The 14,643-nt window shown below is 38.6% G+C and overlaps 1 protein-coding gene across 1 annotated transcript in view; it reads left to right on the forward strand.

Moving 5' to 3' along the window:
• Nucleotides 1–3,577: 3,577 nt before the first annotated feature.
• prkab2 (protein kinase, AMP-activated, beta 2 non-catalytic subunit) overlaps nt 3,578–14,643 on the forward strand; it is a 27,454-nt gene continuing 16,388 nt past the window's right edge. Inside the window, exons 1-5 of the mRNA XM_056243625.1 lie at nt 3,578–3,727; nt 4,643–4,800; nt 4,885–4,978; nt 6,587–6,701; nt 6,864–6,997. Coding sequence (XP_056099600.1) covers nt 3,578–3,727; nt 4,643–4,800; nt 4,885–4,978; nt 6,587–6,701; nt 6,864–6,997 — 651 coding nt within the window. The remainder of the gene's footprint in view (nt 3,728–4,642; nt 4,801–4,884; nt 4,979–6,586; nt 6,702–6,863; nt 6,998–14,643) is intronic.

Consider the following 14,643-nt stretch of genomic DNA (forward strand, 5'->3'; position numbering starts at 1 on the left):
AGTTTCTCCAAGGTGCTTTTTGTCTACCACTCTTCCTGACTCTCACAGGAGCAATATCATCAATTACACTTTTAACTTTTGAGTTAAAACAATCAAGGAGAAAATCAACAGAGTCAGCAGATATGCTTGGTGTTGAAGAAATAGCCTTCATAAATAGTACACTAGTGTTCTCATTTATGCATCTCTTCTTGACAGACACAGATCTAGCTTCAATGGCAGGAGAGATCAATATATCAAAGAAAATACAGAAATGATCAGACAGTGCTACATCCTTAATAACAATCGATGAAATGTTTAGACCCTTACTGATAAGTAAATCTAGAGTGTGTCTACGAGTGTGTGTCGGTCCGTGTACATGCTGAATCAGGTCAAAAGTTTTTAAAACAGTTTTGATTTCTTTTGCCATATTTGTATCATTATCTATGTGAATGTTAAAATCTCCAGCAATAGCAAAACAGTCGAACTCTGAGGAAATTGTTGATAACAGTTCTGTAAAGTCCTCAGCAAAGGCTGGAGAGTATTTTGGAGGCCTGTAAATAATGATAAGTAAAATGCGTGGGGCACCTTTTAAAACAATACCGAGATATTCAAAAGACGGGTAGTTACCAAAAGATGTTTGCTTACATTGATAGACATCCTTAAAAAGAGTAGATAGCCATCTGATTGCCAAAGCCTTACCACGCAATGCCCCCCCACAAATTAGCCCTGTTATTTAGTGGCGCTTTGCCGTATATTCCATGCATTATCATGGAATCATTATCATTAATATTAAAGTGACCGTTCGCAAAGCCCCGCCTTTTTTAGTTACTGTGTGACAAGCCAGGCGTCTCTCACGAGTCACGCACATGATCATGTTCTCACTCACGCAGTGAAAAATACATCGCGGGGCAAAGACTAACGTTACACCGAGTGACTACGAGAGAGAGTTCAGAGCAGCTTACTGTTGATATGAAACAAAGTCTCAACTTTCAAATATTGTCATTTAACTAATAAACAATACCGTTTTCAAGTTCAAGTCCACCGACGTTAATCTACTGCGTTATGATTGGCCAGTTCGCCTGTCAATCAAACCCCCGTGGGCAGCAGGGCATGGTGAATTGAAACATCACGTTTTAATTTGATATACATTTATTCTTATTTAACTTGTGAACGATCTAACTGCTGCTGCACGTAGGCCTATCAGATGGCTGCCTGCGCCTTATTAGAATATACGCATCAACCAATCAATCGCCTCCACTCTTCACTTCATTCTAGACTATTCTTAAAACACATGCGTCATCATCGACCCCACAAATTTTCGGTAAGTTTGATTATTAACTTGATGGATGTATGATATTGCTTTTTGTGTTTGATCAAACTCTATTTTCGCCTAAATGGCCTAAAATATGTACATTTTCCTGCGCCATTATGATGTAAGTTTATAATTTAAACGCGTTTTTAAGCATTGTGGTTTGGATACAAATTATTTTAAACTGCTCAGGCACAGTAAGCAGCGGGAGAGAATTCATTTTGGTTTTGAGACCATGGTGAACTTGAGACGGTTCTGCACAGCGCACTTGAGTTCCGACCCTGAGGTCTTAAAGTGACAGAAGCTGCTAATAAAGCTGCTGTCGCCATTTGTGTCAATGATGTTAATCAAACATCAGAAATAAAGTAATTTACTGCCCTTGACTGAATCACTTTTGTAAAATTAATAAGAATGAATGTTGAATTTATAGTGAAAACTATGTATTGTTTATTTGATTACTTTATACAATATATTATTCAGTGCTTTAAGTTTTTCAAGTAGGTCGATTTCTTATGTGCCTTTGTTCTATTGTTATTTGTGACTCTTGTCATCGGTAAGCTTGAGATTCTTTTCTTAAGCTACTATTATTTTTTGTGATATTGAAATTGGTCACAAGAATTATGAAATTGTAGTGCCATAAAATTTTGATATGATAAAAAATCGTATTAAAAGTAATATAACTTAACTGTGAAGTATATCATAGATGAATAAAATGACTCGTATAATGATAGAACATTTAGCTCATGTAGTTGGTGACCTAAAGTGGTGGTGGGGGGGCCCTGCAGTAACTCATAGCCCCGGGGCCCAGTGAGCTCTTAATGCGGCCCTGATTAATACACTGGTTGCAACAACTAACTGATACAACTTTTAACAAAATTCAACAAATGACCGCATACACAAACACATGGATCACAATGAGAAGGAAGGACAGAGATACTGATTAAAATATTACATTTTAGGGACATTAAAAACTTTAAACAATGCAACTAATGTCATGTTTATCAGAGCAGTATCAAGGAGTGTGAAAGAGGGTTAAAAACAAGGTAAGAAGCTTTTATGTGTTTTATACTGTTTATCAACTTTTTTTGAACGATGTTGCCATTTTATTATGCAAATAAACTTGCTTTTTTTTATAGCTTTTAATTTAAATATTGTTTGAAGCACAAAATTGTCAGGATATAGAAGTGCGAGAAAATCTTTTACAATAAAAAAGCTGGTTTTTATTTGATTAATCAAAGGTAAAAGTGACAAAACAATCAATTGTCAAGATAAACACTAGTTGCAGCGCGAATGACTCCAGGTTGTGAATCGCTCAGTTTCACTGGTGTGTGATTCCTCATCAATTCCTAACGAACACTAAAGAGCCGTTTAAACTCAACAAACACAAGCTTTAAGAGTGATGAAGTAAAATCTTATTCATGCAATACCAGGGAAAATTAAGCAAAAAAATAAGCTATTAAACAAAAATAAGCTAAAGAACTTGAAGACAGAGCGCGTTTCGTAATCCGGACATGATTTGGACCCATCGGCTCGCCGTAGCTGCCAGGTTGCAGTATGTTGTTAAAGTTCAGCCGATCGCAGCATTGGAAATAATATTCATTCTTATTCGTCTACGGTACTGGTCGCACTGTTTTACATTTTACTTCACAGCAAACGCTTTAACACATGCAGTGTGTTCCGATTCAGGCACTTTATGATCTAACGGAAACTATGAATCTATAGCATGCTAACAGCTAGCCTATCAATAACACTTATTTCACATATGCAAACTAAAATAATATCGAAATATAACCTAACATACTCATATTTTAAGCGTTTAACAGCGTTCATCTTGCGTTTATAATGTTGTGTCCTGTGTTTAACGTTAGATGTTCAGTGACATTTCATGTGTTTTATTGTCTAATCTTCATTTCGCAGTCTTTTTGACGAAGGGTTTAGTTAAAGTCGAGTTTAGTTTGTGAAATAAGCAATGCCGCATATAATCATACTTTACCAGCTCAGTATTGAAAATGGGAGTATATAAGTTGTATCAAAATATAAAGTTAATGAGATATAAGAAACGACTGTTAATAAAAGTGTAAATATAATACATCAGAGAATGTTATCTCTGTAATTTCACAGAAGCTGTTTAAATGCGATGCAGGAAGTGAATTCATTATTCATTTCTTGCTGTCGATGTGAAGGAGTTTTCAGAAACAATGTATTTGTGTGTGTTTGCAGTGACACCATCAGTAACATTACTGACCTCAGTTCATAATGTTGGTCTGTGTGTTTCTGTAGTGAAGCATCATGGGAAACACCAGCGAGCGTGTGTCTGAGCGGCACGGGGCGAAGGCTCAGCGCTCAGACAGCGGAGGACATAAAGACCTGGAGCCCGGGAAAATGATGGACAGCACCGACGACCCCAATATTTTCAACACACACGGGCCAGAATCTAAAGTATGCCAGAACACACAGTGACAGCAAGTCATTTTATAAACACACAGAACTCCTGCTTGAAGCTTAAAGAGGCGATATGCGTTTTTCTGAAATTTAAACTCGCGACTGACATCTGTGGCCAAAAAACAGAACTGCTCTTCCTTTCTGCTCACTCTCGCAGCGCGCGCTCGTACGTGCACACTTCACTAACAGCAAGTGAACTGAAAACAACACAGTGCTATTTCAATGAACAGTTTTATCACGTATTACCTTTTCAGAAGAAAAAAAGCCATTTCTGGGTCACTTTGTATTCCCAACACAGATCTGAGCTCCCTCCAAGGCTCAAATGCGAAGCCGATGTTCACTCTAGTCCTTGCTCGGCGCCGGTCGCTCTCAATCTTTGATCTTTTTCGGCCACTTGTCAGGGGTTTAACTTTTTTAGTCTTCTGTGGAGTTACTGTGGGTGTCCGAGTTGTCCTGGGTCTCTTCTGTGTATTCACAAAATCCATTGCACTGCTTGCGAGTGTAGGCTACTTGCTGACTAGCGGTGGTGGCAGAGTGATCTGAAACGTTTAACATGAACGCGCTTGACGTCACATCCGCAGACAGCACGGGAAAAATCCGACCCGACAGAAAATAGGAAAAATAGGATACAGGCTTATAGGTGCACCCACTGTGAGCGGACAAGGTGTCAGTATGCTCATCAGGAGATGTTTAAGTCATAAATGGTAAAATAAAAAGGCTATTGTTACGTTTATTTTGGGGAAAAAGCTGCATATAGTCCCTTTAAAGGGCTCATGTACATGTGATCAGTGTGCCTGAACTTTATTAGTGCTCAGCTAAACAGAGCAGAGCGTTAAATATAAAGAGTAAACAGATGTTCTTGCATGAATGCCCTGGTGTGTGTCAGAGCACTGAATCATACGTGTTCTCCAGGCCGCGGGCGAGAAGGACTTCGCCCCAGATTTAGAGGATATGGTGAAGACGTGTTCTCAGGCTCGACCCACCGTGATCCGCTGGGCTGGAGGAGGGAGAGAGGTTTACATCACCGGCTCCTTCAACAACTGGAGCTGCAAGATCCCGCTCAATAAGAGGTGTGCGCAAACCGCCTGGTGAACAGAAGCTCGCTCATGGTTATTTCATGAATCTTTCAACCTTTTTTCTCTGTGTTTTTGAAGCCATAATGATTTTGTAGCCATCTTGGACCTGCCTGAGGGCGAACATCAGTACAAGTTCTTCGTTGATGGCCAGTGGCTTCATGACCCGTCTGAGGTGATTATATCTGCATTTAACCCGCCGTCACACGACTTATGAACATAGCTTCTGTCTTAGTTAGGGACACCTCATATTCAGCGATATTATTGATCTCCTGCATTGACAGCATTATATGAAAACTGAACTGAGCTGGACGATGACATCACGGTTTTCTCCAGAGCGGCTATATATATATATATAAATGAACTAAATTAATAACTTTTTTACAACAAAATGAACCATCACTGAACTAACTTAAAGGAGAACTCCGGCGCAAAATGAACCTTTGGTCTAATTACACATTGTTACCTAGTCAACCGTTATCTGAGATTTGTTTTCATGATTATCGAATGTAAATAGTTTTATCTCTAAAAATAGTTTAGCCTATAAAGCTAGTATAACGCTAGTATATTGGGCATAGTGTAATGACAAATAAAAATCGCTTGTTAATACCACTAACAAGGCTCAAAATAGCCCCACACTAACACGGTAGCATAATGAGGGTCCCTACCTTCAAACCGAAGCATTGAGAACTTTGTCAGTGTCCAGACAGTTTAATAAGAAGATATTTTAAACATACAGTCAACTTCGCGTATACAGGCGGAAGCCATCTTTGAAAAACAGCCTTTACCAGTCGATCTACGAACGCCGATCCAAGTGCGCTGGTGAGATGTGAACGAGCTATAAGTTGTGATAAGGTGAGCGCGAACAGCAGACTTGGATCGGCGTTCGTAGATCGACTGGTAAAGGCTGTTTTTCAAAGATGGCTTCTGCCTGTATACGCGAAGTTGACTGTATGTTTAAAATATCTTCTTATTAAACTGTCTGGACACTGACAAAGTTCTCAATGCTTCGGTTTGAAGGTAGGGACCCTCATTATGCTACCGTGTTAGTGTGGGGCTATTTTGAGCCTTGTTAGTGGTATTAACAAGCGATTTTTATTTGTCATTACACTATGCCCAATATACTAGCGTTATACTAGCTTTATAGGCTAAACTATTTTTAGAGATAAAACTATTTACATTCGATAATCATGAAAACAAATCTCAGATAACGGTTGACTAGGTAACAATGTGTAATTAGACCAAAGGTTCATTTTGCGCCGGAGTTCTCCTTTAAGCTGGACTGTGACGCTATTTACTTCTAGAAACAAACTTTGTTGCATTATTTTCCTATTATCTCTTTAAAGCTATTTTGAAACAATCTGTATTGTAAAAAGCGTTATATAAATAAAGGAGACTTGTTTGTATCACCGCTATACAAACAAACGTCAAGACATGATGTCAGTTATGGAGGTTAAAGGTGTAAAATCACAGGACAGCTTACAAGTATCACACACCAGACGCATCATCTGTACTGAAAACAAGCAAACGTTCAATGAACAGAGGCATTAATGAGATTTAGGGGTGGCATTTGAAAACAACAGCGCGCAGAGAGAGAGAGAGAGAGAGAGAGAGAGAGAGATTTTCTGCATAACAAAAGATGTTGTTCATGCTTCTTTTTCATCCCTTGTGCGTCATGATCATCGTCTTTTGCGCTCTACAGAAGATAAAGTCACGCAGGTTTGGAGTTTAATGATGGCCGAATCCATTTCTTTAAATTGAAATGCACGTGTTTTCTCTTCAGCCGGTTGTCACCAGTCAGTTGGGCACCATTAACAATCTGATCCATGTGAAGAAATCAGATTTCGAGGTGTTTGACGCACTGCAGGTGGACTCTCTGGAGTGCTCCGACACGTCAGGTACGAGCCAGAGTCAGAGTGCAGTGCTATTATAATAACATCACACAAATGCACATGTGACTATAACATCACAATCATAGACGCCTCTCAGAAAAGCTGTTTCAGTAGATAAGATCCAGCGTAGGTCATTTGTTAATGTGATGTGTGTGTGTGTGTGTGTAGATCTGTCCAGTTCTCCGCCTGGGCCGTACAGTCAGGAGGTGTACATGTTCAAACCCGAGGAACGCTTCAAAGCTCCACCTATCCTGCCTCCACACCTGCTGCAAGTCATACTCAACAAGGACACCAACATTTCTGTGAGAATACTCTCCGTCTTACTAACAGAACTATTTTATTTCAGATATTACCAAAGCGTCAGGAGAGAAAAAAATATGCCAGTAATGGTAAAAAAAATTTAACAATATAAAGTAAAAATAAACATTTAACAAGACATGAAAGATAATTGTTTTTACTTTTTGTTTTCTCTGTTTGTAATTCAGTTTAAATTCAAAGGAACTATTTAATACATGACAGAAGTGTTACAAAAGAATAAAGGTTAAACAGAGGAGAGCCATTAAAGGGGACATGACATTGATTTTTTTATTAATTTAATATTCCTTGAGGTTCACTTATAATGTTGAAAAAGGATTATTTTCCACCATTCTGAGCCTCTGTCTGAAATTATCAGTTTTTAATGTGCGGCTCCTTTAAGGCTTGTCAGTAAACGCCCAGTTATGATTGGCTAACGTCACTGCATAGGAAACAGTATCAGCGCCCACTCACTATTGAAAACATTATCCATATAAAACCTTGATTTACAGTCGAAGTATTATGAAATAATTTACTTCAGTTTGTGACGCAGCTGCTGTCAGATCGATACAGTCGCTGCTTCATCGTTCAACAAATGTTTCTCAGTCATATGCTCCGAACAAACATATAATCCTCCAACGCAATCCAGGACGCCATTGAAATAAAGACTTCTGAAGTCTGTACAGAGACTCAACCCAGCCGTTTAAACTGGACGAACGTTCTTTCACTCTTCATCGACAGACTTAAGCGCGTGGAGTCCGTCAGAAACTGAACACACATCTGTATAGTGTATCAGTGTAGACAGCGTGAGTCATTATAATCTGAACACACACTGTATACTGTATCAGTGTAGACAGCGTGAGTCATTATAATCTGAACACACATCTGTATACTGTATCAGTGTAGACAGCATCAGTCATTATAATCTGAACACACATCTGTATACTGTATCAGTGTAGACAGCGTGAGTCATTATAATCTGAACACACATCTGTATACTGCATCAGTGTAGACAGCGTGAGTCATTATAATCTGAACACACATCTGTATACTGTATCAGTGTAGACAGCGTCAGTCATTATAATCTGAACACACATCTGTATACTGTATCAGTGTAGACAGCGTGAGTCATTATAATCTGAACACACACTGTATACTGCATCAGTGTAGACAGCGTGAGTCATTATAATCTGAACACACATCTGTATACTGCATCAGTGTAGACAGCGTCAGTCATTATAATCTGAACACACATCTGTATACTGTATCAGTGTAGACAGCGTCAGTCATTATAATCTGAACACACATCTGTATACTGTATCAGTGTAGACAGCGTCAGTCATTATAATCTGAACACACATCTGTATACTGTATCAGTGTAGACAGCGTCAGTCATTATAATCTGAACACACATCTGTATACTGTATCAGTGTAGACAGCGTCAGTCATTATAATCTGAACACACATCTGTATACTGTATCAGTGTAGACAGCGTGAGTCATTATAATCTGAACACACATCTGTATACTGTATCAGTGTAGACAGCGTCAGTCATTATAATCTGAACACACATCTGTATACTGTATCAGTGTAGACAGCGTCAGTCATTATAATCTGAACACACATCTGTATACTGTATCAGTGTAGACAGTGTGAGTCATTATAACCTGAACACACATCTGTATACTGTATCAGTGTATACAGCGTCAGTCATTATAATCTGAACACACATCTGTATACTGTATCAGTGTAGACAGCGTCAGTCATTATAATCTGAACACACATCTGTATACTGTATCAGTGTATACAGCGTCAGTCATTATAATCTGAACACACATCTGTATACTGCATCAGTGTAGACAGCGTGAGTCATTATAATCTGAACACACATCTGTATACTGTATCAGTGTAGACAGCGTGAGTCATTATAATCTTAACACACATCTGTATACTGTATCAGTGTAGACAGCGTGAGTCATTATAATCTGAACACACATCTGTATACTGTATCAGTGTAGACAGCGTGAGTCTTTATAATCTGAACACACATCTGTATACTGTATCAGTGTAGACAGCGTGAGTCATTATAATCTGAACACACATCTGTATACTGTATCAGTGTAGACAGCGTCAGTCATTATAATCTGAACACACATCTGTATACTGTATCAGTGTAGACAGCGTGAGTCATTATAATCTGAACACACATCTGTATACTGTATCAGTGTAGACAGCGTGAGTCATTATAATCTGAACACACACTGTATACTGCATCAGTGTAGACAGCGTCAGTCATTATAATCTGAACACACATCTGTATACTGTATCAGTGTAGACAGCGTCAGTCATTATAATCTGAACACACATCTGTATACTGTATCAGTGTAGACAGCGTGAGTCATTATAATCTGAACACACACTGTATACTGCATCAGTGTAGACAGCGTCAGTCATTATAATCTGAACACACATCTGTATACTGTATCAGTGTAGACAGCGTCAGTCATTATAATCTGAACACACATCTGTATACTGTATCAGTGTAGACAGCGTGAGTCATTATAATCTGAACACACATCTGTATACTGTATCAGTGTAGACAGCGTCAGTCATTATAATCTGAACACACATCTGTATACTGTATCAGTGTAGACAGCGTCAGTCATTATAATCTGAACACACATCTGTATACTGTATCAGTGTAGACAGTGTGAGTCATTATAACCTGAACACACATCTGTATACTGTATCAGTGTATACAGCGTCAGTCATTATAATCTGAACACACATCTGTATACTGCATCAGTGTAGACAGCGTGAGTCATTATAATCTGAACACACATCTGTATACTGTATCAGTGTAGACAGCGTGAGTCATTATAATCTTAACACACATCTGTATACTGTATCAGTGTAGACAGCGTGAGTCATTATAATCTGAACACACATCTGTATACTGCATCAGTGTAGACAGCGTCAGTCATTATAATCTGAACACACATCTGTATACTGCATCAGTGTAGACAGCGTCAGTCATTATAATCTGAGCACACATCTGTATACTGTATCAGTGTAGACAGCGTCAGTCATTATAATCTGAACACACATCTGTATACTGTATCAGTGTAGACAGCGTCAGTCATTATAATCTGAACACACATCTGCATACTGTATCAGTGTAGACAGCGTCAGTCATTATAATCTGAACACACATCTGTATACTGTATCAGTGTAGACAGCGTCAGTCATTATAATCTGAGCACACATCTGTATACTGTATCAGTGTAGACAGCGTCAGTCATTATAATCTGAACACACATCTGCATACTGCATCAGTGTAGACAGTGTGAGTCATTATAACCTGAACACACATCTGTATACTGTATCAGTGTAGACAGTGTGAGTCATTATAACCTGAACACACATCTGTATACTGTATCAGTGTATACAGCGTCAGTCATTATAATCTGAACACACATCTGTATACTGTATCAGTGTAGACAGTGTGAGTCATTATAACCTGAACACACATCTGTATACTGTATCAGTGTATACAGCGTCAGTCATTATAATCTGAACACACATCTGCATACTGCATCAGTGTAGACAGTGTGAGTCATTATAACCTGAACACACATCTGTATACTGTATCAGTGTAGACAGTGTGAGTCATTATAACCTGAACACACATCTGTATACTGTATCAGTGTAGACAGCGTCAGTCATTATAATCTGAACACACATCTGTATACTGTATCAGTGTAGACAGTGTGAGTCATTATAACCTGAACACACATCTGTATACTGTATCAGTGTATACAGCGTCAGTCATTATAATCTGAACACACATCTGTATACTGTATCAGTGTAGACAGCGTCAGTCATTATAATCTGAACACACATCTGTATACTGTATCAGTGTATACAGCGTCAGTCATTATAATCTGAACACACATCTGTATACTGCATCAGTGTAGACAGCGTGAGTCATTATAATCTGAACACACATCTGTATACTGTATCAGTGTAGACAGCGTGAGTCATTATAATCTTAACACACATCTGTATACTGTATCAGTGTAGACAGCGTGAGTCATTATAATCTGAACACACATCTGTATACTGTATCAGTGTAGACAGCGTGAGTCTTTATAATCTGAACACACATCTGTATACTGTATCAGTGTAGACAGCGTGAGTCATTATAATCTGAACACACATCTGTATACTGTATCAGTGTAGACAGCGTCAGTCATTATAATCTGAACACACATCTGTATACTGTATCAGTGTAGACAGCGTGAGTCATTATAATCTGAACACACACTGTATACTGCATCAGTGTAGACAGCGTCAGTCATTATAATCTGAACACACATCTGTATACTGCATCAGTGTAGACAGCGTCAGTCATTATAATCTGAACACACATCTGTATACTGTATCAGTGTAGACAGCGTGAGTCATTATAATCTGAACACACATCTGTATACTGTATCAGTGTAGACAGCGTCAGTCATTATAATCTGAACACACATCTGTATACTGTATCAGTGTAGACAGCGTCAGTCATTATAATCTGAACACACATCTGTATACTGTATCAGTGTAGACAGTGTGAGTCATTATAACCTGAACACACATCTGTATACTGTATCAGTGTATACAGCGTCAGTCATTATAATCTGAACACACATCTGTATACTGCATCAGTGTAGACAGCGTGAGTCATTATAATCTGAACACACATCTGTATACTGTATCAGTGTAGACAGCGAGAGTCATTATAATCTTAACACACATCTGTATACTGTATCAGTGTAGACAGCGTGAGTCATTATAATCTGAACACACATCTGCATACTGCATCAGTGTAGACAGTGTGAGTCATTATAATATGAACACACATCTGTATACTGTATCAGTGTAGACAGCGTGAGTCATTATAATCTGAACACACATCTGTATACTGCATCAGTGTAGACAGCGTCAGTCATTATAATCTGAACACACATCTGTATACTGTATCAGTGTAGACAGCGTCAGTCATTATAATCTGAACACACATCTGTATACTGCATCAGTGTAGACAGCGTCAGTCATTATAATCTGAACACACATCTGTATACTGTATCAGTGTAGACAGCGTGAGTCATTATAATCTGAACACACATCTGTATACTGCATCAGTGTAGACAGCGTGAGTCATTATAATCTGAGCACACATCTGTATACTGTATCAGTGTAGACAGCGTCAGTCATTATAATCTGAGCACACATCTGTATACTGCATCAGTGTAGACAGCGTGAGTCATTATAATCTGAACACACATCTGTATACTGCATCAGTGTAGACAGCGTCAGTCATTATAATCTGAACACACATCTGTATACTGTATCAGTGTAGACAGCGTCAGTCATTATAATCTGAGCACACATCTGTATACTGTATCAGTGTAGACAGCGTCAGTCATTATAATCTGAACACACATCTGTATACTGCATCAGTGTAGACAGCGTCAGTCATTATAATCTGAGCACACATCTGTATACTGTATCAGTGTAGACAGCGTGAGTCATTATAATCTGAACACACATCTGTATACTGCATCAGTGTAGACAGCGTCAGTCATTATAATCTGAACACACATCTGTATACTGCATCAGTGTAGACAGCGTCAGTCATTATAATCTGAACACACATCTGTATACTGTATCAGTGTAGACAGCGTCAGTCATTATAATCTGAACACACATCTGTATACTGTATCAGTGTAGACAGCGTCAGTCATTATAATCTGAACACACACTGTATACTGCATCAGTGTAGAGAGCGTCAGTCATTATAATCTGAACACACATCTGTATACTGTATCAGTGTAGACAGCGTCAGTCATTATAATCTGAGCACACATCTGTATACTGTATCAGTGTAGACAGCGTCAGTCATTATAATCTGAACACACATCTGTATACTGCATCAGTGTAGACAGCGTCAGTCATTATAATCTGAACACACATCTGTATACTGCATCAGTGTAGACAGCGTCAGTCATTATAATCTGAACCCACATCTGTATACTGTATCAGTGTAGACAGCGTCAGTCATTATAATCTGAACACACATCTGTATACTGCATCAGTGTAGACAGCGTGAGTCATTATAATCTGAACACACATCTGTATACTGCATCAGTGTAGACAGCGTCAGTCATTATAATCTGAACACACATCTGTATACTGTATCAGTGTAGACAGCGTCAGTCATTATAATCTGAACACACATCTGTATACTGTATCAGTGTAGACAGCGTCAGTCATTATAATCTGAACACACACTGTATACTGCATCAGTGTAGAGAGCGTGAGTCATTATAATCTGAACACACATCTGTATACTGCATCAGTGTAGACAGCGTGAGTAATTATAATCTGAACACACACTGTATACTGCATCAGTGTAGAGTAGGGGTGTAACGATATTTGAACCGAACCGAAAAACCGCGATACACCACCCACGATACGTATCGCGATACTCTCATGGCGAACCGAACACGCCCCGCCCCCTGCTGCCCCGCCCAGCCCCGGCTCATTGCACCTCATGTCTTATGTGTACACAACGAATACAGAGCTGTTGCCTAACCACCATTAACCACATATAATCGCAATAAGCTCAGTGTTTTGTTACTTTTGATAATAAGCAAGGTGTAATCTTTCAAATTATGTCTATTTGATCACAAAATGCAAACAATAAATGCCGTTTTGGCGCTCTTAGATGTGGCGTGACAGATATCACTGTATGCATGCGGCAGCGCGGAGCGCGATCATCTCTTCCTCAGTTACAGAATAAACATGAATGGACACCCGAAGGTATGTTGAAAGATACAGTATACTTACTGGAAGGCATCATAACTCGAGTAAACAGCGGAAATACGTCAATAAAACGCTTAGTTTTTCACATAGCTTTATATTTACCTCAGGCAAGTCATTCACTGTCCACAGCTTGCTGGTTTGCTAACTCTTTCACTAAATAAATGCTATATATTAGCCTATATATTATATTTTACTTAACCTGTTTATGATATCTTGATTATTTAATGTATGGTTTAAAATAGTTGTCATGAAAATAACAGCAACTGTGTAAATTATTATATAACAATAACAAATAAAGAGTAAAAACATGTCAATGCAAAAATTGCCTTATGTGCAGTTTACATGTTTTCATACAATTTGTTATTTGAGTGTTGATTATTATTATATCATTTAGGCTAAAAAGTCTAGGCTCTGTTGTTAAGCTTTAATGTTATAGTAATGTGCAAGTAAGGGCTGTAGTTTACAGCATTAGCAGATAATTTTGTTATCCTTGAGAAACGTTTACTTGTAATTTAATTAATTTAAAGACAAGGACACAATTTGTTCATTAAAGCACTGTTTAATAAAAAATAAAAGCAATTTTAGCTTTCTAAACCCCCCCCCCCCCCCACCCCACCGAAATGAACCGAACCGAACCGAACCGAGACCTCAAAACCGTGGGACGAACCGAACCGTCAGGTTTGTGTATCGTTACACCCCTAGTGTAGAGAGCGTGAGTCATTATAATCTGAACACACATCTGTATACTGTATCAGTGTAGACAGCGTGAGTCATTATAATC

The sequence above is a fragment of the Rhinichthys klamathensis genome, unplaced genomic scaffold (assembly GCF_029890125.1).
Source record: "Rhinichthys klamathensis goyatoka isolate OS25496 unplaced genomic scaffold, OSU_Roscu_1.1 h1tg000818l_1, whole genome shotgun sequence".
Classification (NCBI taxonomy): domain Eukaryota; kingdom Metazoa; phylum Chordata; class Actinopteri; order Cypriniformes; family Leuciscidae; genus Rhinichthys; species Rhinichthys klamathensis.